A 25,054-nucleotide genomic window follows, 5' to 3' on the forward strand; every position below is an offset into this window, starting at 1 on the left:
CCATACATCCGGAGCGTGATCTTTCCTCCGCCCGCGCCCGGGATTATGCTATAGATTTAGATGAGCTTCACCAATTCCTCCGAGAAGAAATGTCCCTTGCCCAAGCAAGATATCAGGGACCCGCGGACGCTAGACGGAAACCCGCTCCGGACTTTAAAGTTGGAGATCAGGTCTTTGTCAAAGCAAAATATTTCCGCTCGACCCGACCATCGAAAAAGCTCTTGGAAAAGAATCTCGGACCATTCGACATCATCGCTCGTCCCGGTACCCACTCCTTCACCATCCATCTTCCGGACGCTATGCGATCCGTACACCCCGTATTCCATGTCTCTCAGTTAGAACCCGCAACTCCGAACACTATCCCTAATCGCATCCAACCTCCTCCACCTCCGGTACTAGTCGACGGAGAACCGGAATACGAAATCTCCGAAATCCTGGACTCCAAGATAGACCGCCGGAGACGTCACTGCCAACTACTATACTTAGTACGTTGGGCCGGATATGAAGGGACGGATGAAGAAACTTCCTGGATACTCGCAACCGAACTCGGAAATGCGCCGGAACTTCTATCGGATTTCCATTCAGCATATCCGGACAAGCCGGGACCAACTTCTAACAAAGAGTAAGGAAAAACATGCATATATGTACTTTATTTAGGTGTCCGACATCCGGACTTCGGATCCGACGACCTAAGAGTCCATCTCCATGTCTCCGCCAGATCCGCCGGCCTCTTTTTCCGCCTCCTCCCCATTTTCCTCCTCCGGAGCATCTTCTACATGCATCCGGAAACCGCTCCTCAGACTCTCCATGAAGAGAGTCTGAAACTCCCTCTGCTCCTCCATGAACCGGAGCATAGTCTCACTCACCCGGTCCATCGCAGCTCTACTTCCCTCCGCCGCTGCAAAACCCCTCTCCATCAGCCCATTCGTCCGGGCCAGTTCCGCAACTATGTTGTTGGCGGCTGCGACCCAGGCCTGGTCGTCGTACTCCGCCCAGTCTTGATCCTCTCCAATAACCGTCCGGGGATTGGAGACTATTTCTATGTCGTCGTCGATGTCCTCCGGACTGCGCTGACGTCTTTTTCCTTTGCCCTTGGGGCTCGGAGATCCCTCCGGACGCGCGCGTTTCTTGCCTTTGCCTTTGCCGGCCGGCGCCTTGACAGGCGGATTTCCGCCGACGCACTTTTCCTTGGACGCGCGGCACTGGTCACACGTCCGGATCTTTCGGAAATCATCAGTAGTCATCCGGATCCGGACAAAACAGAAAAACTCACCCTAGGCGTCCTAGACGCTACTGCCCAGGTGCAAATCTTGCGCCTAAGGACGCACATCTCACACGCAACCTCCGGATCTGCCGGACCGGAGGACTAAAAATTGTTAAACTCCGGAAAAAACGCAAAAAACCTCATCCGACTCACCTCCGACGCATTACCCATCCTAGCCTTTGCCAAATGCTCCTGCTCGCGCTCAGCCAACCTCTTCCGAGTCTCCTCGATATCCTTCCGTTTCTGCTCCTCCATCCGTTTCTGTTCCTCTTCCGCCTCCTTGCGCTTGCGTTCCTCTTCCTCCGCCTCTCTCCGAGCGTCCGCCTCAAGCCGCGCAATTTCGGCCGCCATTTCCGCCTGTCTCTCTTCGAGAACCTGCCGGGCGGTCTTCTTGTTGCCGGAAGTGGAGTTAGACATGTTAAAAGCAGTAATAGGAGTTAAAGGGAAAGTTTTAGACGTCTCATGGGCGCCCCGGCCTACTTATATGCTCAGTGCTATTTTTACGAGCTCCGCCCATCATCTCGCATTCAAAAAAATCCGGTCCGGACTTCCGAATCAGAAGCCTCGTGGGCTCGGCCCTAAAGGGGGGATACTGTCATATCCCGCGTTCCGGACCCGGACCTATCACACTCATCATTTCCGGATTTCCGGATCCGGCCGACTTCTATGTATCGTCCGGATCCGACCCGCGTCTAACTTCCGCGCCTTATCCCTTTGGTATTTCCCTTATCAGTTAGTACGCTTTATTTTCCGTTCCTCATTCATCTCCGTCTTCATTTTACTAAGTTCCGATAGACTAGTGATAGTCGTACCATATGTTTTCTTCATAGCTTTACATAGCTTCGCACTGCACTTACTATTCTCTGTTATGTCCTCAGTAGTATATAAACCCCTGTACAATCTCTGTAGTTTCCTCAGTTCGAATATCATATTAGACTCTGCTCATTCTCTCCTCCGTCCGACTTGAGTTTCTCTCTCGTCGACCTCCGCTCGTCTTAGGATCGACTCCTATAGACTTGACACCTCCGCCTCTACCTCTGGTAGTCCTCCGCTGTTTCCTTTCTAGTTCGGACTTCGTCCGGATTAGTCTTATCTCTTGTTTCCGAACGTCCGCCGGAATTCCCGCGCATCGGACATCGGACTCCGGACATCGCCCGACGCCCTCCGGACATCGTCCGGTAACCTTCGGACATCGTTCAACAACCCTCGGAAGTTAGGGGCACGTACTCGGGTAAGGGGCGCAGCGCACGAGCTGAAGCCAAGCCCTTCGGATCCGACCTTTGAGCACGTTCTTAACAGCAAGCCGAATTACACCATCCCCAAAGCCTATCGCCCGATCGCACTACTCAACACCACGGGCAAGCTACTATCTGCAGTAGTGGCCGACCAGCTCACTCATACCCTGGAACGACATCAACTCCTACCAAACACGCATTTCGGAGGCAGACCGGGCAGATGCACCACGGACTCGCTTCATCTACTCGAGGAAACCATCAAAAACGCCTGGCGCACGCACAAAGTGGCCTCAGTACTTTTTCTAGATATCGAAGGCGCCTTCCCCAACGCAGTTACGAAGCGACTGCTTCATAACATGCGCATGAGGCGCATCCCTACTGAACTAGTACAATTTACAGAACGGCTGCTCACACATCGCCAAACGCAACTCAAATTTGACGGATTCACGTCCGAATGGTTCCCAGTAACTAATGGTATTGGGCAGGGTGATCCCCTCTCTATGATACTGTACATTATCTATAGCTCTGGCCTCGTCGACGTCGCAAAGCCCCGCATGGGACGCGAAGCGGTAAAAGAGATGACCCTTGCATTCGTGGACGACACGGCCCTCATCGCCGTCGCCGAAGACTTCACCGAGACTCACGCTATCCTCACAGATATGCTCGAACGCACAGGAGGAGGATACGACTGGTCAAGAGCTCATAATTCCTGTTTCGAAACTAACAAATTTGCACTAATGGACTTTTCTATGAACAGACGAAAACACCGCCCGGACATGCACCTACAGGGCTCCATCATCCGTCCCTCCCCTACTCACCGCTTTCTAGGGGTCATCCTAGACCAGGAATTACGCTGGAAGGCCCAAGTCGACAACGCTATCGCGAAAGGAACCACATATGTACTACAGCTACGTCGTCTTTCCTCCTCTGCCAAAGGATTACCTCTACGTCTGATGAGACAGCTCTACCTAGCAGTAGCCCTGCCGAAAATAACCTATGCTGCGGACCTCTGGTTCTCCCCCGTGTACTGCAAAGGCTCAGACACCCTGCAAAGGGGCTCTATCGGGATCGCGAAACGTCTCTCCGCCGTCCAACGTCTAGCCGCATCAGCCATCACAGGAGCTATGAGAACGACGGCAACAGATGTCATGGAAATTCACGCTAACCTCCTTCCTATCGCACTCCACCTCCAAAACGTTTGCCACCGAGCAGCTCTCCGAATGGCCGCCCTACCCAGCACCCATCCGTTACACACCCCAATCTGCAGAGCCGCCAAACGCTACGTCGGTGCTCACCGTACATCCCTACACCGTCTCACCCATCAATTCAACATCACACCGGACATGATCGAGACCCTCACTCCAGCAAGACGCCCACCATCCACCACAAACCCTTGGACCGTCAGTGTCGCTGACAGCAAGGAGGAGGCTATAACGGAGCACGAGCTTTTCACCGACCAAATCCAGGTATATAGCGATGGTTCGGGATACAAAGAGCAAGTGGGTGCAGCGGCGACACTCTTCAGAGCAGGTAAGACACCCAGGACGCTGCGGTATCATCTAGGTACAAAGGAGGAACACACAGTGTTCGAGGTGGAGGAAATTGGACTAACATTAGCAGCACATCTAATAGCCACAGAACGGGACCTCACCTTCCCCCTCTCCATCTCCGTGGACAACCAAGCTTGTATCTATGCCGGTGAGAGTTTCTATGCGCGCCCTGGTACCTATCTAGCAGACCACTTCCGCAGAATCTTGAAGAATGTCGCGAAGAGACACGAGGACTTTAAAGTGACGTTACGCTGGGTGCCGGGACACTCGGGCGTCCATGGCAATGAAGAAGTGGACAAGCACGCGAAGCTTGCAGCAGAAAGCGTCAGAAACAACAGCCCCAACGCCAAATTACCACGCTACCTCAGACGCGCTTTACCACTGAGCATATCAGCGCTCCGGGAAACCCAGCACAAGTCCATCGAAGAACGTTGGCGCCACTCCCCCCGCTTCCACAAACTCAATCACATCGACCCTCTAGTCCTCAAACGCTCCTTCACTAAGTTAACCGCAGCATTCCCCAAAAAACTTACTGGACTGTACATGTTCCTCCGCACTGGCCATGCCCCACTCAACGTGCACTTACATCGCATTCGCAAATCGACCACCCCCTTCTGCAGTAACTGCCCAAACGTAGAAGAAAATGTACATCACTATCTACTCGCCTGTCCCAAGTATCAACGAGCACGCCACTCACTGTCCAACGCGTTGGGCCGTCACGCTGCATCCCTCTCCTACATCCTAACCGACCCTGCAGCTACCCCCCACTTGATCAGATACGTTAACGCTACCGGCCGCATGAGAGCCATCCTTGGTGAAATCCCGCTTCCCCGCCCACCTGCCCGCTGACACCCCATCTGTAGAAATTGCACATAGCACCTTCGTAACCACGCAAGACTCAACTCCCAAAAACCTTAAAATCCAATTTAATACCACCACACTAATCCAACCTAATCCACTCGCCTACACGGAGTCACCCTCATTCAAAAATGGCCTAAGTCAGAAGGCAGTTGAAGAACCTCACCCGTCAATCATGTACTTCAACTACCAAACCTCCTGCACCCACAAATGACTCCTGTACCAGCCCGCGCAAGCGGCCGAGTACGCGTTCTTGTTTATTCGCTTGACAGACACATACCTCGTACCATTAGATAAACAGTCACCTCATCTTCGACAGGTCGCGCGTCTAAAACGGCCGGCGGGAACGGCGGACCGATGGGAGTACGCTTCACATAGGGGCATTCGCGAACCTAGAGATGTGTCGGGGACACTGGGGGTCCCCTAGACTAGATAGTATTGTCCTCCATAGAGTATAACTCTCAATAGGACAGAAATTGGAATAAAAAAAAAAAAAATGCGATGAGACTTGCACGGTTTTCCCTAAAGAAAAAAAACATCAGTTACTTCCATTGGCGACGTGAAAAGCTCACTGATGTTTCGTTTCAAATAGCTCGATACCAGTGAGGCGGGCCATCCCTCCCTAGCGCCTCCTTCAAAGCCTTATATGTTGCTTCCGGCGGCGCGGAGACTGGTAAGTGTTCCCCTGCAGTACAAGGATCGTCGCAAGCGAGGGCAATGCACCAAAAGCTTCTGCCCTTAGGAGTTTTCACCCGACGAAACCTGGTGTACAAGAGAACACCCGTCGCTCCCATAACATCCCTCGAAGCCAGCCTAATGATATCACGCGACTCTTCGGATGTCTTGGCGGGTGGATAGCCTATATCAAGGGCTCGCTGGTGCAACCAACTATCGCTCACCACATATCCATAGTATTTTACCATCACTAAAATTGAAGAATCATTAGATTACAGACGGTTCCAACTCAAATGCATGATCTTACCTTGGATTTGTGATTCGATGATGTTTAATTTCAACCGTAAACCCTTTATTGGCATGGGGTGTCATGTGACAAGGCACGTGCTTCTACCTGGAGGCAACTGCACAACCACCATGTTGTGTTCGCCCGCTCGTTGTTGACCTCTTTTTTCCTGTCGAGTTAAAGAATAACTTTTTTTGTTCTCTCTTGGGATCAATTGCCATGTCATGATCTGTCCGGACCGTACAAGAATGTTGACTTGAACCCACATGAGCAAGGTAAAAAATCCATTGTTCAGTGGAAATGCTATACACTCTCAATGATACTAGTATTACCCGCAAGAAATTGATCAAAGTCCGCACGACATATACCTCAGGCCCCTGAGGCCTGAGGACCTGATCAATTGTTGCCACGCAAAACTTGCTTGGAGATGTGCGGGTACAGAACGTTGCCTTGTGGGTCTGTGCACTTGTTTGCGAGCTCAACGATATATCGAGGTACCCTCGCCGTTCTATACGGCGTACGCTATGCATTCAATCGCGTAGCATCACATGTACATGCACTGCGTGTTTTTCTCACGTTCCACTCGACAGATCAACTTAATCAAAGCATTGTTGGTGCTTGATCTTTCTTCGACATCCAACACATTTACTCCAACGACTTCACTTTACATTTCTTCCAGTATTGCGACAATAGAGTCTCCTAGTCACCCGATAGAAATTCGAGTTGGATGCAGACAAGATGCGAACAGTTTTCCGCAACTGTCAGTCCTCTTCCTGTCATCCAGTCGTCAGCCCCATTGATCAATTGATCATCGGAGATTTTTTAAGGAGGACGGGCCCATCGTCACACTAGGACAATCTGGTAAATCTGTGCCCAAAGGATGTAAAGTCGCCTCTCATTATTCCTGTTTTCGTTCCAGGTACTCATACATTTCCCCATCTCAATATTTCAACCAGTGTTGTGTGCAACTGAAGCCAAACGACCCTGCAATATCCGAACATGCCCCCGCTCTTCTGTTTCTTCGATCCACTCTGGGAGGTGCATTGAACACGCTCTTTCCGTTTGTTTCGTTCCACTCGACGGCATCTCGGATGATGAGGTTCCCGACTCAGTTTTTCCGCAAGCGATCGACTTTTTTTTCAAATGGACAGGCATTCCTTCCGTCCTTTGTACGTTAAGCTTTGACAGTAATCTTGTAAGAATCGCTTCCTAGGTGCGAGGCCATGTTCGAGCACTTCAACAATCATCTCTCATACTTCACTGTCCCTGGGTTTATTTGTAAACAGAATCATGGCGCGAATGAGGGCATGACGTACTAACGGCTTGTTCGTGATTAGATAATGCGGTTACTGTGCGGTAGCAAATACGTCAGGCGCCGGACGTTGCCTTGTAGATCTGCGCTGTTTGCGAGTTCAACAATGCATTGAGATACCCGCGCCGGCGCGTCCTGTACGCTTCGCATTTAACCACGCAGCATCACATGCACCCCCGTTTTAGGTTCCAATGACTCCACTTGGTCTAATGAAAGAAGTCGCTATAGCAATTTATCGCGTTCTTGATCGCGTGATTCGTAGCGTATTGCAACTCCCCGTGGGCATAATGTTGGTGTTTCATTTGGGTGAAGGTCATAAGATGAAGCAGTGGATGGCGGCCTGAAAGTAACCCCGCATATCAATGTCTCATTCAATCCTGTCAGAATTCGATATCGTTTTTGCTGGAGGTGAGAAAATATTCTCCTGTGGTGGTTTTGCCTCTTCACACATTGTGTATAGGTGGTGCTACAGCCTGTGTTGTTGCAGGTCGCTTAGCTGCATGTGATCCCTCGCTAAGGATCTTGATCCTGGAAGCGGGTCAACACACCCTCAACAAACCTATTCATGTACAACCCTACCAATATCCCTTTAACCAATTACCGACGAGCACCACGGTCACGTTCAACATCGGAAATCCATCTCCTCGTCTCAACGGCCGTGCACCAATCGTTCCCTCTGGTCGTTGCGTTGGTGGAGGGTCGTGTGTGAATTGTGCGTAGCATATTTGTAACGATGAATGCGACTCTGATGATGAGACAGTCATGGTATACACTCGTGCACCTGCTTCAGACTATGATGATTGGGGAGTCAATGGCTGGGAATCTGAAAATTTGATTCCCCTCATGAAGAAGGTCTCGAATGCGTTTTCAAGTTATTTGTTCGAATTACTTATACTTTCAATCTACAGCTAGAGACATATGAAGTGCAGCCCGATCATCCAACTCACGGAAATAATGGACCTATCAAGGTGTCCTCTGGTGGGTGTGAATTAGGTGTCTCCGACGAGTTCATTCAGGTCGGCACGACCTATCACAAGAGGCGCTATGCCGACGACACCAATGATTTGGAAACATGCAATACATATAGTGTGAGCCATGGTGTTTTTTTCTAACGGCGATTATTAACTAGATTTGTCTTAGCCATGGCGGAAGTGAGTTCCTGCACTCGTAGGCTTCGCTAATTTTTGGCTCATGTATAAAGGTACATTGACGGGACGACCGGAAGGCGTTCGGACGCGGCTCACCACTATGTCTACAACCAAGCTCACAACCCAAATTTACAAGTCTGGGACGGAAAGCGCGTGAAGCGTGTCATCTTTGAGTAAGTGGGTGCCTGAGATCGCAGTCGCAACAAACCATTGACGTCTTTTCCCAATGAAAGAGACAAGCGTGCTGTAGGTGTCGAGTTCACCAGTGACCCAGTATCTTGTCCAGACGCGGATCAGTCGTCGAGTATTGCGAGAGCATTGAAGCTCGTTGTTATCTGTGGTGGAGCATTCGGTTCCCCGACCATTCTGGAGAGGTCTGGGATCGGTGCCGAGGCGGTTCTCAAGCGATGCGGCATCCAGCAATTGGTGAATTTGCCTGGCGTCGGAGAAAATTATCGAGGTGCACATTTATCTATCTATTCTATGAGCTTGACTTAGGATGGTCAGATCACAATATCGCCTTTGTTCCATACCTGGCTGCCGACGAGGCTGTTACCATGGACGCTCTCTGGCGCGGGGAGAGTATTGTACAGGGTAAGCATGTTCCCCCTATGATTTCAGCAATTTACAACTACCCAAATGTAGAAAGTCTTGCACAATGGAACAGCAGCGGAAAGTCATTAATTGCACAAAAGTTAGTGCAAGTCATCACTGCTGGTATTGTGCTTATTGGTATCTCAGTGGCATCGATTCAACAATCAAGTGGCGTCCTGATAATGAGGAATTGAAAGCCATGGGTCCAATTTTTCAACCACACTGGAAGGAGTTCTTCCAGGACCGCCCAGACAAGGCTGTTGCAATATTTGGTGCTCTTGCGGGGTGGGTGTATATTGCCTGACTTTGATGATATGGAAATACTCATAACAATTAGATATGGTGCACAACTCTCGAGGCCTCTCATCCTTCCTCCTCGCAACTACATAACCGCCGGTTATTTTACAGTATTGCTCTCCGTCTATCCCATGGTTTTTTTCTGAATCTCTTCAATAGCTTTATCCGGTGTCTGTTGGGAGCGTTCATATCAATGTAGTAGAGAACGACAAAGAAGGAATAGACTTTACTACAGGCTTTCTAGATGAGTGAGTGGACACATTTCATTTTAGGACACTTTGTGTAACTATGATACTCCGCACAGTTCATCTGATATTGTTCCTCTTGACTTCATGTACAAAAAAACACGCGAAATATTTCGACGCATGGCTTCCTATCGAGGTGAAATCGCTGCTGGCCATCCTGATTTCCCAGAGGGAAGCGCTGCAGCCTGCAGAGAAGCATCCGGTCCGGTGGACATAAATGCACCTGACATTGTCTACACTGCCGAAGATGACGAGGCGATCAGTCAATTCCACCGCGACGTCGGTAAGTCCCGACTTGCGCCATCTCCATTTCCACGGTGAAGTACTGAATTGAACATTAGTGCAAACGGCATGGCACTCGGTGTGTGCAGCTAGACCTTCCATGATTTCATATCTGATCTTTGTATTTGTAGCTTGGGACATGTGCCATGAAACCAGAGGAGGATCGGGGAGTCGTCGATGCTCGGCTAAATGTATATGGTGTGTCAAACCTGAAGGTCGCAGATATGTCCATTTCGCCATTGAATGTTGGCACGGTGGGTACTGAACAGGGGATTGTGATGTGCGATCTAATGATATATACAGAACACGTATTCGACGGCACTTCTCATCGGAGAGCGGGCTGCAATGATTATTGCCGAAGACTTGGGTATCAATTGCGTGGACCTGACTAGGGTTTAGGTGATTTCATCAGGGAAACGTAATTCATTACAGAGTGCTACAGAGCGCTCTGTAGCATTCTGTAACACAATCCAACCCGCTGATGTTCTCGTGTGTCACATCGGCGACTAGATGCGCGTACTGAGCCGAGCTCAATCTCTCACACGTTCCATCCAAGTGTATTTTACCTTGTAAAACACCACACGATCATCATGTCTTCAGGAACGAGTCGCGGTACTTTGTCAAAGTTTCAGTGGTTACAGGAATGTAGAAACTCATCTGTCTGAATGTTAGCACGTTTACTCTCAGAACAAGCTTCTTCTTTTCATGAGGCTTTGATGATATGATACTCTCAAAAGTCTATCGTCCAGTCGCCTTTCTGACACGACGTACTACCCGAATTCGAATGCAATGTTACGTAGACACATACTATCTATACCGGAGGCCGCCGAATCATTTTTTCCGCTTTTTTCCCCAAATGGACAGGCATCATGATTCTTTCTGCGTTAGGCTTTGACAATAATCTTATGGCAACCAGAATCAGCGAGGTCATGTTCCAGCACTTCAACATTCATCTCTCATACTTCACTGTCACTGTGTCTATTTGCGAACAGAATCATGGCACGGATGAGGGCATGGCGTACTAACGGCTTGTTCGTGATTGGATAGTGCGGTTACTGCACGGTAGCAAGTACGGCGGGTGCAAGACATTGCCTTGTGGATCTGCGCTGAGGTACCCTGTATTTTGAATTTTAAATTTTATGTTTGACCCGCACCCCCGTTTTTCGCATGCTCAGGTCGACGTGGCCTAACGAAAGCAGTCGTTCTTGCAATTCATCGCAGTCTTGGTCATATGATTCGTAGCGTACGTTGCAACTTGGCCCCGTGGCCCGTGGGCGTAATGTTGGTATTTCACCTGGGTGAGGTTATAAGATGAAGTATTAGTGAATGGCGGCCTGAAAGTAACCCTGCTTATCAATGTCTCATCCAATCCTGTCAGAATTCGATATCGTTTTTGCTGGAGGTGAGGAAATATTCTCTTGTGGTGGTTTTCCCTCTTCACACACACATTATGTATAGGTGGTACTACAGCCTGTGTTGTTGCAGGTCGCTTAGCTGCATGTGATCCCTCGCTGAGGATCTTGATTCTGGAAGCGGGCCAACACACCCTCAACAAACCTATTCATGTACAACCCTACCAATATCCCTTTAACCAAGCAACGACGAGCACCACGGTCACATTCAACATCGGAAATCCATCTCCTCGTCTCAATGGCCGTGCACCAGTCGTTCCCTCCGGTCGTTGCGTTGGTGGATGTTCGTGTGTGAATCGTGCGTAGCATACTTGTAACGATGAATACGACTCTGATGATGAGACAGTCATGGTATACACTCGTGCACCTGCTTCAGACTATGATGATTGGGGAGTCAATGGCTGGGAATCTGAAAATTTGATTCCCCTCATGAAGAAGGTCTCGAATGCGTTTTCCAAATATTTGTTCGAATCACTTACACTTTCAATTTATAGCTAGAGACATACGAAGTGCAGCCCGGTAGTCCAACTCACGGCTATAATGGACCTATCAAGGTGTCCTCTGGTGGATGTGAAGTAGGTGTCTCCGACGAGTTCATTCAGGTCGGCACGACTTATCACAAGAGGCGCTATGCCGACGACACCAATGATTTGGAAACATGCAATACATACAGTGTGAGCTATCGTGTTTCTTCCCTAATGGCGATCACTAATCTGATTTGTCTTAGCCATGTAGGAAGTGAGTTCCTGCACCCGTAGGCTTTGCTAATTTTTAGCTCATGTATAAAAGGTATATTGACGGGACAACCGGAAGGCGTTCGGACGCGGCTCACCACTATGTCTACAACCAAGCTCACAATCCAAATTTACAAGTCTGGGACGGAAAGCGAGTGAAGCGTATCGTCTTTGAGTAAGTGGGTACCTGAGATCGTAGTTGCAACAAACCCATTGACGTCTTTTACAAATGAAAGAGACAAGCGTGCCGTCGGTGTCGAGTTCACCAGTGACCCAGTATCTTGTCCAGACGCGGATCAGTCGTCGAGTATTGCGAGAGCATTGAAGCTCGTTGTTATCTGTGGTGGAGCATTCGGTTCCCCGACCATTCTGGAGAGGTCTGGGATCGGTGCCGAGGCGGTTCTCAAGCGATGCGGCATCCAGCAATTGGTGAATTTGCCTGGCGTCGGAGAAAATTATCGAGGTGCACATTTATCTATCTATCCTATGAGCTTGACTTAGGACGGTCAGATCACAATATGGTCTTGGTTCCATACTTGGCTGCCGACGAGGTTGTTACCATGGACGCTCTCTGGCGCGGGGAGAGTATTGTACAGGGTAAGCATGTTCTCTCTCCCTATGATTCCAGCAATTTACAACTACCCAAATGTAGAAAGTCTTGCAAAATGGAACAGCAGCGGAAAGTCATTGATTGCACAAAAGTTAGTGCAAGTCATCACTGCTGGTATTGTGCTGATCGGTATCTCAGCGGCCTCGATTCCAAAATCAAGTGGCGTCCTGATGATGAGGAATTGAAAGCCATGGGTCCAGTTTTTCAACCACGCTGGAAGGAATTCTTCCAGGACCGCTCAGACAAGGCTGTTGCAATATTTGCTGCTATTGCGGGGTGGGTGATTGCTTGACTTTGATGATATGGAAATACTCATAACAGTTAGATATGCTCCACAGCTCTCGAGGCCTCTCTCGAGTATCCTTCCTCGTAACTACATGACCGCCAGTTATTATACAGTACTGCTTTCTGTCTACCCCATGGTTTTTTCTGAATCTCTTCGATAGCTTTACCCCGTGTCTGTTGGGAGCGTTCATATCAATGTAACAGAGAATAACAAAGAAGGAATGGACTTCACCACAGGCTTTCTAGATGAGTGAGTGGACACATTTCATTTTAGGGCACTTGTATAACTCTGATACTTGATACTCCGCACAGTTCATCCGACATTGTTCCTCTCGACTTCGGGTACAAAAAGACACGCGAAATATTTCGACGCATGGCTTCCTATCGAGGTGAAGTCGCTGCTGACCATCCTGATTTCCCAGAGGGAAGCGCTGCAGCTTGCAGAGAAGCGTCTGGGCCAGTGGACATAAATGCACCTGACATTGTCTACACTGCCGAAGATGACGAGGCGATCAATCAATTCCACCGCGACGTCGGTAAGTCTCGACTTGCCATCTCTATTTTCACGGTGAAACACTGAATTAACATCAGTGCAAACGGCATGGCACCCGGTGTGTGCAGCTAAACCTTCCATAATTTCATATCTGATATTTGTATTTGTAGCTTGGGACTTGTGCCATGAAACCAGAGGCAGATCAAGGAGTTGTCGACGCTCGGCTGAATGTATATGGTGTGTCAAACCTGAAGGTCGCAGATATGTCCATTTCTCCATTGAACGTTGGCACGGTGGGTACTGAACAGGGTATTGTGATGTGCGATCTAATGATATATACAGAACACGTATTCGACGGCACTTCTCATCGGAGAGCGGGCTGCAATGATCATTGCCGAAGACTTGGGTATCGATTGCGTGGACCTGACCAGGGCCCAGTTTAAGTGATCTCTCGTGTGTCACTACATGCGCGTACTGAGCTGAGCTCGATCTATCACACGTTCCATCCAAGTGTATTTTATCTCGTAAAACAATCATCTATGTCTTCAGGAGCGAGTCGCGGTACTTTATTTCTCGGTTGTCAAAGTTTCAGTGGTTACAGGAATGTAGAAACTCATCTGCCTGCATGTTAGCACGTTTACTCTCAGAACAAGCTTCTTTTCATGAGACTTTGATGATATGGTAATACTCATGACAACGACGACAGATGAGCAGTAAGCGGAATACATTTCCCTCGTTCCGTTGAGGTAGTGTCTAGGATCCCAGATCCAATTTCCATTTCAAATTAACTGCCGTACATCCAATAAGTTAGATATTTAGGTACCAAGACGAAATTTTGAATAAACATGAACCGAATTCATATCGAGAATCTTTCTCCCGTTTCACATAGTACTGCTAGTTGACACTGACGCTCTCCTGGAAATTGATTGAAGTCACAGCAGTTGCTGCGTCGGATTGTGCCACAAGCCTAGCATGATATTCTCGAATGCTTAGGATTAGGCGTGGTCCCAGTACAAACATCTGCGTGAGCATAAATATTTCAGAGAAACCACTATAAGTTTGAGTCTTCGTGGAAGATGGGGACTATGACAGTGATGAATCGGGGTTGCATGCAAAGGTCAGAATAGGTCGACGTACCACTGAGATCTTCGGAGAAAGATAACCGATGAGCTCGATGCAAGTAAGAGCGACAAAACTAGCGATGGTGCAGATTTGAATTAGCGAGAAAAAGTGTGTATTCAGATTGTGAACTCACCTCGCAAAGTAAGTGACGTGAGTTTTCATCAAAACCGCGAAACAGTCCATGATTATTCCTTCTGATGATTGTTGCCGCTTTTCACGGAAGTGTTTTAGAGCTATCCAGACTGCGAGGCAAAGTGTGAGGACCTCCCATGCAGTGAGGAGTATCCAAGTGGTGTAGTCCAAAACTCGTAGGACACTTCCCCTGGGGCCCTAAAAGCAACAGTGCATTCATAATTACCAGAAAGAACGCGTTCCTCTGGCATTTGCCAATAAGCCAGGTGCACTTGAATGTTTCATCCACAATCAATGCTTACCGGCTACAAAATGGCTCACCATTATTGCGATCATCACTCCGATGGCGATTCTTATAGCCAGGAAGACGACGACGAGAAATATCAGCATACGTCTGGATCTCTGGTACATGGCATATAACCGAACGATCATGATGACTTGCCTGATGTTTCAGTCAAGTCAATATCACAAAAATGCATAGCTCACCACCCAGCATTATATTTGCGACATCATTAATGTATTCTATTGCGTCGGACATGATATGGCCTGACAAATCAAGTAATATAAGTTACTAGTCTTGGAGGAGCAGACATTTTAAAGAAACTCACAACTACGGAAGTCATTATCTTGATCTAACAAGCTTTTCGAGAATCTCACTCACCCCTACATGGCAATGTGTTGGTTGAACGAGAATGACTAGTAGGGTTCACGAAGAATACTCACTGTATCGGTTACCGAAATTGTCGGAACGTAAACTGCATGCCCTCGGTCAGAACACACACGACGACATTGAAATATGAAGAGACAAACCCAGAACACAGATGCTGGTCGTGAACGATGGCTATTTAGCACAACGCCGATTGCATATCCTCCGAAACGTACATGGCATATATCATTCCGGTGTAGCGCACCTAGGATATTTCGAAGTTAGTTTCACGACTTGCCAACCATATTTTTGTCACGAGTTACATACACCAAGGTACATAACGGTCATCAGGGACCAGTGTCGACTCTGCCGCAAAATAGTTGAATTTTCACGTCGCTCTTTCGATACAAGAGGCTACCCACCCAGATCAACTCAACCTGTAAATCATCGTTAGCGGGATGGCTACTCTAATAATGGCATCAACCTGACCTCTTGTCCGAACGTGAGTGCTGACAATACCTAAGGCCGTCAGTGGTTTTTTTATACACGTTCTTGCTCACCCCAGTCGTACATTACACAAACAAAGGAGGCAACTGCGACACCGTGAGCAAGGTCAGATTGAGTCGTCATTGTCATGATCCCACTGGCTGTCCACGAACCTACAAAATAGCTGCTTATGCGATGTGGATCTAGGAGTGGCCCGGACCAACTGGGATCATCTGAGACTGTTAGGGTCATATTACCAGAGAATGGAAGTAGACGAGTGGGGGAACTTGGGAGGACGTATGATGAAGGTATTCATGTTAGATATACCATATTCAAGTGCTTGCATCGCCGAAGTGAGATTGAGGGATGGTATCTATTCTTGCCTTTGTTAGCATACACGTAGAATTCAGTAGTCCTTCTGCCTCAATGGTCCAAAATGCGAATCTCTTAACAAATGGCTTGGTTACGTTCTATCAGAAACGGTCAATGATATTCCTAAAGTCGGTCGTATCCTTGATTGATCCTCGGTCACTCCATGCGACCTATAGCGCTCATGGATGTCTTCATCGAGCTACATTGTCACAAGGACGCTTATGCGGTAGATAGCTTTGTTACCGATGAAAAATTAGTATGGGTGTCAGTAGCTTGTATAGTAGTACTTATGCCTGCGAACCAAATAGAGGGAGGGACAGCTGTTCTGTTTTGTTACGTCAGGTGCGGGTAACCGAACCGTTTCCTTTGGTTCATGTATATGAGGATCATTACAGATGCGGACCAAAAGTGCATACATGCGTTGTTCCCAATTCCCGGTCACTGAGACACGATCGGCTTGTATAGTGACGAGGGCAGTCCTACAAAGGTAGATAGTTGGCCAAAGATGGGGAACGGGGGAGGCGATAAGCGGGCATATAAAGACAAGGAAAGAGATCGGTTGTACAAAGAAACAACAATAGAGAAGGAACAGGAACGCGGAACGAAAGCCACGAGCAGGTGTGGTGATGCTACATGCTTCATGAATGTGCGATGACTCCAGTTGATGAGAAACTTCGCCCAGAGGCTATTAAAAAGAACCGCGATAGACACAGACCAATATTGGGATCAGATGGAACCGAAAAATAGGTATCAAATAGTGCTTGTGCGTTGTGCATGTCTGGCATCATACTTACTTTGCTGCAGAGAGGAGTCACTAGTCAGGCCTGGAGCGAAATAAGTTTTCCTGGTAGGACTCGGAATCAAAAGCAAATGCGCGGAGTTTAAAATGTTCTCATTACACCAGTTGCATAATTCGTATGTATTCAACTGTTTGTTTCAAGATCTCCATTGCTCAGCGAAACTTGTTCAGAAGCAAATACAATCGATCAACTCTGCAACGAACTAGTGCCCACGCGTCGTGCCATCAATCATACTACACCAATGCGAAAGCAGAAATACGACTCACTGTAATTCACTGTTGTGACATACTACTAACTCACTCAGGTTCACAATAATCGACGACTGTATTCTATCACGTTGGTGAGTATTGTGGACGAATTCAGGACATAAACTGCTGATACTCACAAGCGCTTGGACGAATGTCGGCACGCACTTCTGACCAGTGCAGCAGCTGACCTCATTGCAAAGATTGGGACATCTACCATCAGCGTCACTGGCAGATACTGTTACCGTCAGAGCAGCAACAATAGTGAGAATAAAGGAGAAATGCATTGTTTGTGAGTACGTGATATGGGATCAAATCAATCTGAGGGGGACAGAAGAAAAACGGCTCACTTTTATGTGCTGAATTTTGTCGTGGCAGAACTTCATGGTAATATATGATCCCCTTGCTATCTGCATTGCCAGCAGACCTCAACTTCGATCCGCACTTACATAGGCTGACCTTATCCATACGAAGTCGTGTCAGCGGAAATTACTGAAGAATGATTTTATGATCTCAAGAACTTGAATCACGCACGGTTATACAATTTTGTCTTCGTTTAAAAGGAATATAATCAATTGTGTAGATACGCTATGTCGTATCTTCATCACCATATGCAGATGATATGGTTCGTGCTGCCAACGCATATCGAACTTGGAGAAGTAAGATGCACGAGTCAACGACGCACCACGGATGAAGGGTTGTTGAGTTATGGCGGCTTTAAAGTTTGTAATGAGGCCATGTGTAGGGGTCTGCTTGAGGAGAAATGAAGCGTGAAATTGATCAATTGATGGACTTGATCCATCAATGTCAAAGTTTCGCGCGCGGCGTCAATAACTGTGAGCATTTGAGTGAGCATTGAAGGGAGATACCAGTGCTGTAGATAGGAATACGCACGGGTAAACCCGCGGGTTTCCTGAGGTCAACCCGTACCCGTATCCGCCAAGGGTACATACCCATGAAGGTTATACGCATGAAGGTTATACGCATGGGTATGCAAGCATGTACTACCTCCACCCAATCCCAACAGCCATCGGTGCTTAGCGCACATGCCTAGCACACGTCAGCGAATGCTGACGTGGCCTGAACATGTGCGAACGGCACCCGAAGGCGCCAGAATGGGAGAAGGAGTGGCTGCGGGAGATGGGCCGAGATGTGGGGGTCGGATTGTGAATGAGGAGTGGTGCAGGGTGCCTCGAATGAGATGTCGAGGTCGAGGTATAGGAGGGACACTGCGCAGTGCGTGTGAGTGGGAAGGATAGATCTACAAAATATAGATCACTCACCTAAAACTTCTGTTACAATGAAAGGAAACACTGTTAGAAAATCAATCATTGAAAATAGTATACCTAAGTTACACAGACAGTTAAAGTGCTGATGCGCAGGGTGGGGTTTGGCGCGTAAGACGCAAATGGACCGCAACAATAATTGTATCATTGTTTACTTTCATTAGCTCAGTTTCTTCCTCTATGATCGCGCCTGCTACTAGCGAAGTAGCGTCTGCCTTCGAAATTAATGACGGAGCTATACTATGTAGCACTCACAACACCCATGTATGTGCTTCCATGGTAGGCCAATTTAAAGGTGGATGCTGGATATCACACTAGTACTGATCTTAGACTCGTAACCAGTCTGACTACATCAATTTGAAATGGTGAGAATGTATTGACGACGTTAGTCAGACTAGTCGATCTCGGAGTGATTTGGCAGGCGAAGCGAGGAGTTTGAAATTTGGGAGATGCCGGTATGCCGCTTTGGGTAACGTTCGTACCGTGAAAAGTACAGTATCCTCAAATACAACAGTACATCGCGCCGGAGCACTAATCATTGATTAGGACAATTAAAATGGTTCCAATTCATGCATTATACCCACCCATGATGATGTATAAGCAGCCTGAACCTTTGGCTTGCCTTCCAGACTCGACGAGGAAGGAAACATGGTTGAAACCTAAAGGCCTAACATAGCGTACAGTCTGAGCGAGAGCTGACGCATCACTTGTGCTATATGATTGGAACTACCTCCAGCACGACCGGCACCTATCGAATTTCAAACTCCTCGCTTCGCCCTGCCCTGCCACGCCACTCCGAGATCGACCAGCCTGGCTACACCACTCAAGTATCCGTGGTAGTCTACGCCAGGCTGGTCACGAGCCTAACCAGGGACGGGATCTTTGTTTCTAGGTCCATTGAGCGGGATTTACGGACGGTCACGCGTTTTGCAATTGGCAAATCTATGGTACATCGGTATGTGACCTTTACAAGTCAACCCATCATCTCACCCCCATTCTTAAAATGTTAGTATGGAATCTTGCCTGTGGATGAGCACAGTTAGAATCCCAGCTTCTCGCCTTCCGATTTTTACTGGCCTCGGAAGCAGCGCGCCCATGTCGGTAAGGTTTTATTTTTTAACTAGAACATATTGTTTCTGAATAACTTCCCTCTTCAGATTGGCGGCGGCTTTCTTGGGGACTGCTGTCAGTTGCTGGCGGTTAAATGAACGAGGGAAGGCTGTTAGCATTTACACCTTTAGCACCGTTATTGGGTCCCGTCCTGGGACCTATCGTAGGCGCCTGGTTAGTAGCCATCTCAGGTTTAATGTCACTATCTGAATTGTGAGCTGAACGGTCGACCTGGAGATGGGTGGTCCTATGCGCCCCTCTTATTAGAAAGGAAGGCAGAGCGGATTGGCAGATCTATGGATGTCGAAAAAATGCCGTATAGAGAAATCCGTACCGTTTTCGAAAGTCAAGACCATCGGTAAGTTCTCTTAAATTCCTGTGAGATGATATCTGAGGACATGATTTATATAGTCGGCGGACCATCATGGCCAAATCTCTTAGCCGCCCCTTTGCACTCTTTGCCCCGAGAGCGATGTACAAGATTTACGTTCATTTCAAAAATAAGAACGGTGGAGTTGCGAAGCCGGAGTTCCGATTGCGTTCGTTATTTTGTTTTATTGCCTCGTTTCTTAAGTGCTCATATAATATCACCAACAGCTACGGTGGTTCCCGAATCCGTGCTACTTCCAATAGGGTGTTCGATCGTAGGCTGGAACTTCTGAAACTAATTGGATTGCCTCAGATAATGTTAGCTTGATCTTCCCGGTATTGTTTTTTGATAACGATTTCCACAGGGTATTGCGCTTGTAGGAGCAGGCATCATTTTGAGTTTCCAGTGTATCCAGGCATACATTGTTGATTGTTTTACGCTTCACATGATGCTGCTTCCGGTACGTATTATCTCTTTCCCATTTCTCATCTCAAAATTTTCGCATTCAGCGCTGGCCGCTGTCTCCTGTTTGCTCCAGTGATGTACATCACACTTGGGTTTGGGAAGGGCGATACTATTCTGGGGGTCGTGGCAATCGTCATAGGCTGTCCTGCGTACGTATTCGTTCTTCTTCCTTCCGTTGTCACCCTTCATGATTACGACCCAGACCCTGTATATTTTGGTATTACGGGGAGCAGATACGGAACAGCAGTCGATATGCACGGCGATAACGCTAGACAAATGAGCAGCGACCGAAGTAAGGCATGGATCGCGATAACTCACGAATTATGAATCCTGCTGGCAGCGATACAGTATTATTGTTCTTGTTGGCCGCAAATAATACGGAGAACACTCCGCTCTTAACCTCTCCGTTCCTAATTTCAAGTCATATGAAGTTGCAACTGTAACAAACGTAAGAAGGATCATCACACATGAGATACATCAGTGTGCGGCATGCTCGATTTAGCGATTTCGACTGGTAGCATATGGCTGTTGTTGCTAAGGTCCGTCGACGGGGGCTCGAGTTTCTTGTCCCGCGAGAGCATAAATAGGATTCACCGACCAATCATATCTAGGGTATAGGCGCAACACAGACCGGCAGAAAAGAACTTGGCGAAGCTCTCATACGCCTTCACGAGAAATTCTACATGAGGCATGCATGCAATGCGCAATTAGGAAAGATTGGGATGTCAACTGCAGGCGTCGTTGTCGAGGCAGTGGGAAGAAATTGTGACCTGCGTACCGCTCAAGATTTTTGAATACATGTTGTGGGGCGTTGACTGTACACCAGTGATTCTGGTTTCCCTCATTTTGAAGTGCGGAGTAGAAGTAGCTCCAGTAGTTTAAAGGTGTAAACATGGAGTGAGACAGAAATCAGATCGATACAAACGACTTGCGATACAGAGGACAGATCAACAAAAAGGGCGACAAAGTGGCGTTTGTTCTATGTTCCGAACACGCCGTTCACTAAATGCTCTCTCCACGCACTCCCTACACCAGATCCGGGAAATATGTCGCTCGACAGGACTTTACGCTGAATGACGACGCTCGGAACGATGCTGAAAGCACGTAATCGGCCACTTTCGATAAGCCAACTGAAAGCTTGATCAAGAGCTCGAGAATACGCGAACGGTGGGTAGCGAAGATGCTGCAGAAGACGCCGAGCACCGGACAGGGAAAGTGCGTAAGCATGAGTACAACGTGGAGAGTAAGATGGGTGTATGTGTGACCGTGTTGGCAGGTCATATAACGGAGACATGACCTGAGGCGATGGAAGTGCAGAGTAGAAGGACTCATTTGACCAGCAGTGACCTGAGGAACACAATACAGCATCCATCGCGAACAATGTAGCACCGGCGCTTACCCAGAAAAACCATGTCCCAGCCATGTGGGAGAGAGGGCCAGATATGACGCATCCTTATCTCGATGTCCCTTTCCATGTCGATATCGTCTTCCAAGAAAACCGCGACATCCTCTGGAGTGGTATTCACTCTATTGATGAACTGGCGAATAGCAGAGACATGAGAATACCAGCATGAGATCTTTGGCGCAGTGAGGATCATCCAGTCCGGAAGGCTAGGGTTGAAAGGCGGTACAGAGTTATCTTGAGTTGCACACGTGACATTTGGATGGTGCGAAACACTAAGAGAGGACAAGGTGGTATGTCTGCTATTTTGAGTGTCCGCAGAGGTCCAGAGGTCGGAACCAGAAGCTCCAAAGTACTCTGTGGAAGAAGCAATGGCGTTGATATCAGCGGGCCAACGGAAGATTGATTCCAAGTCGTCCAAGGGTCCTTTGGAGGGCTGCAGCGAACGCTGAGAGACGATCTGCTCGAAAATATGACCAATAGTGATATCTGAAGGGTCGAGTGCATCAACAACCGTCCAACTGATTTCTTTGGATGCTTGCAAATGTCCCATCTGTTTTCGTCGGTCTTGTCGCCAGGGCAGAGATATGAGATATACCTCAGAAGCGATACCCAGCTGCGTCGATGAGGGGGAGAATAACGTTGTGAAGTTCTTGGTAGAACACGAAACCTCGCTGTGATCTCCTTCTTTCCAATGCACACGAGAATGGACGAAGGATGGTAACGAGCTCAGTTGCGGAGAAACGACTCGGAGCGCAGGGATCCACGACCCTAAAACTAGAATAACACCCAGAACTAGGTATATATATCTCGCAATACCCACTCGAGACACGAAAAGGTTGGTAACCATGGTGATGGCGTAACGCACAAAGCCGTTGGGTATTAGCAGACAATCACGTGAGGGCGTGTGCAAAAGCAACGATTACGTAAGTAGCGTGTGAGCGCCGTCCGGTATAAATCTACGCCTCATGTCAAAAACTGGCTCAGCTCTCCGAGCTTGCCAAAATAAGCAGGAAAGTGTAGCATTTCTTTTGACATGCATTCTGCACTAGTACTCAGTCTCATTGCAATCGACTCCCTCGCACAGACTCGTCTGGGCACATCACATCATATTACGAGAACTTCTTCGGTTCTTTGTCCCCCTATCAGGCTGCTGTCACTTCGCCGTCCATCCTGCAAATAATACAGGGTTGAATTTGACGTTTATAATTGCCCAGCCTTGAAATTAACGACAACATATACATATAGGGAATCAAGCAGCGCTTCACCTTCGATTATGCCATCTTAGTCCCACCGTGGGGTCTCGATGTCAATTTTTATCACTGTGTGAGTGACATCCTCAGCTTTAAACTTCCTGCGCGTGGCTGCCAATTTTTATATCTCCCTAGCGGAATTTTTATTTTAGGTTCCCCATATAACCTTTGTATCTTCCCTGCCCATCCCTTGCGACCGTCCACTCGTTGTCTCCAACATCTTCCGGTGGATAGGGCACAGCCTGGACGCTCGAACATCTATTTCGTCTTAATCACCCTCCTTTGGTGAACTATTTTGCGGCCATGTCATCCTATACCCCGCAGACAAATCTCTCCATAGAAAGATTTCGCCTTGATGGAATGATGTTCTTGTGTGTGTGCTACGGTATGCTCTCGGTTGACACGCGACGCGCCGGAAGTTGACTTATGTATCGCAATAGGCATATTTTTTATCCTTACAGTGCAAGCCTGGATTGCTCTCATGCAACGGCCTCGACACGGAGGGAAAATAGCAGATCATCGTCACATACTTCTTCTCTACGTCTTTATTACATTCGTATTGGGAACGATAAGCTTTGGTATGAACGCAAGATATACGGAGATGATCTGGATTGATCTTCGTGATGCGCCTGGTGGTCCGCTCGCACTAATTGAGGACTACATGAGTTATCGTATCAACTTTATAGCGCTTGCCACGTGAGTGTCCTTGCCCATTCACCTCCGGATCTCTAATGTCGACGCCCCGTCTAGCGGTCACCTCCAGGAGTGGTTCATGCAAGCTCTGCTCGTGAGCCAATTAGTTCCCCAGATCGTCCGCTACAAACCTCATGCTTAAAAATCTTAGCTCCACCGATGTTTTGTGATATGGGATTGGTCAAGATGGGTGGTGGTCCCAATGATCTTACTCTATGTTACTATGATCGGTACAATCTATCATTCACCAAGCGACACCCATCACTGACATCTTGCGCAGCATTCTCCATTGTCGTCCTGGTCGAGGCGGGCAGTGGTGTCAAATTTTACAACATTATCATGGAGCTTGCCTACCTCTGTGTCGAAGTAGGGCTCACCGTGATCTATACCGTTCTGGTGATAAATCGCTTGTTCGTCATGCGAGGGCGTATGAGACAGGTCATAGCCCAGTATGATTCAAGCGCATACAATACCATCGCCCTCATGGTTATCGAGTCCGCAGCACTATACACTGTCTTCGCTATTGTTTTTATAGTTGCCTTCGCCATGTATTCTAACGGTCTCACCACTCTATGTTTCATGTCTATCGGCAAAATACAGGTAAGCAAACAAATTCTGGTTAGCTGCGTCTCTGATGCTAGCTATTCCAGGGCATTGCCCAGTTGTTCATCATCATTCGTGTTGCACAGGGGCGGGCAGTCACACGCGAGTGGTCGACCCGAACTCCCGCAATACATACAACCTTAGCATTCTCAGGGACTGTATCCGACTGCACAGAGGGGACCGACAATGAACGAATAGGAAAGCCAGAGCAGACCGTTCAGTTGTATGCTGATTCAGAGCAGGCGACAGAAGTTACTATGTCTGCGGCTGCGTGAAAATCGTTGATCTTTGATTTATGCAATTGGCTATCGAACGTCTTTGAAGCAGGGGTAGCATGGGACAGATACCGGTATTCAATGCAGAAATGAGAAGATGACCAGTTTGCTCTATGCTCCACAACATCGTGATCATACACCTCGGACCAACCTCCAACTATCACAGATACAGTCCCCCTCAGCTCTGTGCACGCTCTGCCCTAGTATACATAGAGCTCACATGGTACACCGGGTAGATTGAGACATTCGCGCATGATTCATGAGCAGTATATAGCCTGTTATAGTAGATATGGTGTACTACTTATATATGGTTGGCATCCCGACTTGCCGTCCTTCTGGCCATCCTTATCCCTTCATGATACGCGCATTTCATCTCCGAAATTAGTGCATTCATGCGAAACTTGTTAGATAGCCTGCCAGGTTCGGGTGGATAACCGGTAGGTTACCGGTCAATGTAGCAGCCTTTGAATTCAACAAGACCAAACGACTATCATTTACCGAAGTAGTATTGCAT

General features: G+C 48.0%; 9 protein-coding genes across 9 annotated transcripts; 5 read left to right on the top strand and 4 right to left on the bottom strand.

The window, feature by feature from the left end:
* Positions 1–5,491: 5,491 nt before the first annotated feature.
* On the bottom strand, positions 5,492–5,944 carry HD556DRAFT_1302222 (uncharacterized protein; the record flags this gene model as incomplete). The annotated part of the gene is made up of 2 exons (XM_041299482.1): positions 5,492–5,832; positions 5,890–5,944. The coding sequence occupies 2 exons, from the start codon at positions 5,942–5,944 to the stop codon at positions 5,492–5,494; spliced, it is 396 nt and encodes a 131-aa protein (XP_041167458.1).
* Positions 5,945–5,985: 41 nt separating this feature from the next.
* HD556DRAFT_4491 (uncharacterized protein) lies at positions 5,986–7,348 on the top strand. The gene is made up of 6 exons (XM_041310632.1): positions 5,986–6,143; positions 6,195–6,320; positions 6,459–6,628; positions 6,686–6,750; positions 6,825–7,081; positions 7,155–7,348. Exons 1-5 carry the CDS (start codon positions 6,135–6,137, stop codon positions 7,079–7,081), a joined length of 627 nt encoding a protein of 208 aa, XP_041167459.1. The 5' UTR covers positions 5,986–6,134; the 3' UTR covers positions 7,155–7,348.
* Positions 7,320–10,306, top strand: HD556DRAFT_4392 (GMC oxidoreductase-domain-containing protein). The gene is made up of 16 exons (XM_041310592.1): positions 7,320–7,588; positions 7,641–7,892; positions 7,941–8,032; positions 8,089–8,268; positions 8,321–8,331; positions 8,382–8,501; positions 8,562–8,788; positions 8,836–8,922; positions 8,974–9,022; positions 9,070–9,207; positions 9,260–9,329; positions 9,379–9,467; positions 9,524–9,747; positions 9,806–9,825; positions 9,878–10,000; positions 10,050–10,306. Exons 1-16 carry the CDS (start codon positions 7,543–7,545, stop codon positions 10,143–10,145), a joined length of 1,824 nt encoding a protein of 607 aa, XP_041167460.1. The 5' UTR covers positions 7,320–7,542; the 3' UTR covers positions 10,146–10,306.
* A 796-nt stretch (positions 10,307–11,102) lies between these two features.
* On the top strand, positions 11,103–13,727 carry HD556DRAFT_1435525 (GMC oxidoreductase-domain-containing protein; the record flags this gene model as incomplete). The annotated part of the gene is made up of 16 exons (XM_041305446.1): positions 11,103–11,148; positions 11,205–11,456; positions 11,505–11,596; positions 11,653–11,832; positions 11,886–11,896; positions 11,948–12,067; positions 12,129–12,355; positions 12,403–12,489; positions 12,545–12,593; positions 12,641–12,778; positions 12,828–12,900; positions 12,949–13,037; positions 13,100–13,323; positions 13,379–13,398; positions 13,451–13,573; positions 13,623–13,727. The coding sequence occupies 16 exons, from the start codon at positions 11,103–11,105 to the stop codon at positions 13,725–13,727; spliced, it is 1,836 nt and encodes a 611-aa protein (XP_041167461.1).
* Positions 13,728–14,043: 316 nt separating this feature from the next.
* On the bottom strand, positions 14,044–15,080 carry HD556DRAFT_1315739 (uncharacterized protein). Its single transcript, XM_041301132.1, has 6 exons — positions 15,021–15,080; positions 14,837–14,971; positions 14,771–14,778; positions 14,536–14,732; positions 14,418–14,475; positions 14,044–14,363 (listed from the first exon to the last, which is right to left on the bottom strand). The coding sequence occupies exons 1-6, from the start codon at positions 15,070–15,072 to the stop codon at positions 14,175–14,177; spliced, it is 639 nt and encodes a 212-aa protein (XP_041167462.1). The 5' UTR covers positions 15,073–15,080; the 3' UTR covers positions 14,044–14,174.
* A 1,872-nt stretch (positions 15,081–16,952) lies between these two features.
* On the bottom strand, positions 16,953–17,650 carry HD556DRAFT_1315752 (uncharacterized protein). The gene has a single exon (XM_041301133.1). It carries the CDS (start codon positions 17,368–17,370, stop codon positions 17,101–17,103), a length of 270 nt encoding a protein of 89 aa, XP_041167463.1. The 5' UTR covers positions 17,371–17,650; the 3' UTR covers positions 16,953–17,100.
* Positions 17,651–19,085: 1,435 nt separating this feature from the next.
* On the top strand, positions 19,086–20,641 carry HD556DRAFT_1302226 (uncharacterized protein; the record flags this gene model as incomplete). Its single annotated transcript, XM_041299483.1, has 7 exons — positions 19,086–19,324; positions 19,527–19,653; positions 19,698–19,837; positions 19,891–20,018; positions 20,077–20,123; positions 20,214–20,309; positions 20,417–20,641. 7 exons carry the CDS (start codon positions 19,086–19,088, stop codon positions 20,639–20,641), a joined length of 1,002 nt encoding a protein of 333 aa, XP_041167464.1.
* Positions 20,642–21,005: 364 nt separating this feature from the next.
* Positions 21,006–22,581, bottom strand: HD556DRAFT_1315764 (uncharacterized protein). The gene is made up of 2 exons (XM_041301134.1): positions 21,714–22,581; positions 21,006–21,661 (listed from the first exon to the last, which is right to left on the bottom strand). Exons 1-2 carry the CDS (start codon positions 22,564–22,566, stop codon positions 21,294–21,296), a joined length of 1,221 nt encoding a protein of 406 aa, XP_041167465.1. The 5' UTR covers positions 22,567–22,581; the 3' UTR covers positions 21,006–21,293.
* Positions 22,582–23,272: 691 nt separating this feature from the next.
* HD556DRAFT_1223595 (uncharacterized protein) lies at positions 23,273–24,540 on the top strand (the record flags this gene model as incomplete). The annotated part of the gene is made up of 6 exons (XM_041296897.1): positions 23,273–23,354; positions 23,410–23,665; positions 23,720–23,756; positions 23,814–23,892; positions 23,943–24,262; positions 24,313–24,540. 6 exons carry the CDS (start codon positions 23,273–23,275, stop codon positions 24,538–24,540), a joined length of 1,002 nt encoding a protein of 333 aa, XP_041167466.1.
* Positions 24,541–25,054: the final 514 nt, after the last annotated feature.

This window comes from Suillus plorans, assembly GCF_016647745.1.
Source record: "Suillus plorans strain S12 chromosome Unknown HD556scaffold_1, whole genome shotgun sequence".
Classification (NCBI taxonomy): Eukaryota; Fungi; Basidiomycota; class Agaricomycetes; order Boletales; family Suillaceae; genus Suillus; species Suillus plorans.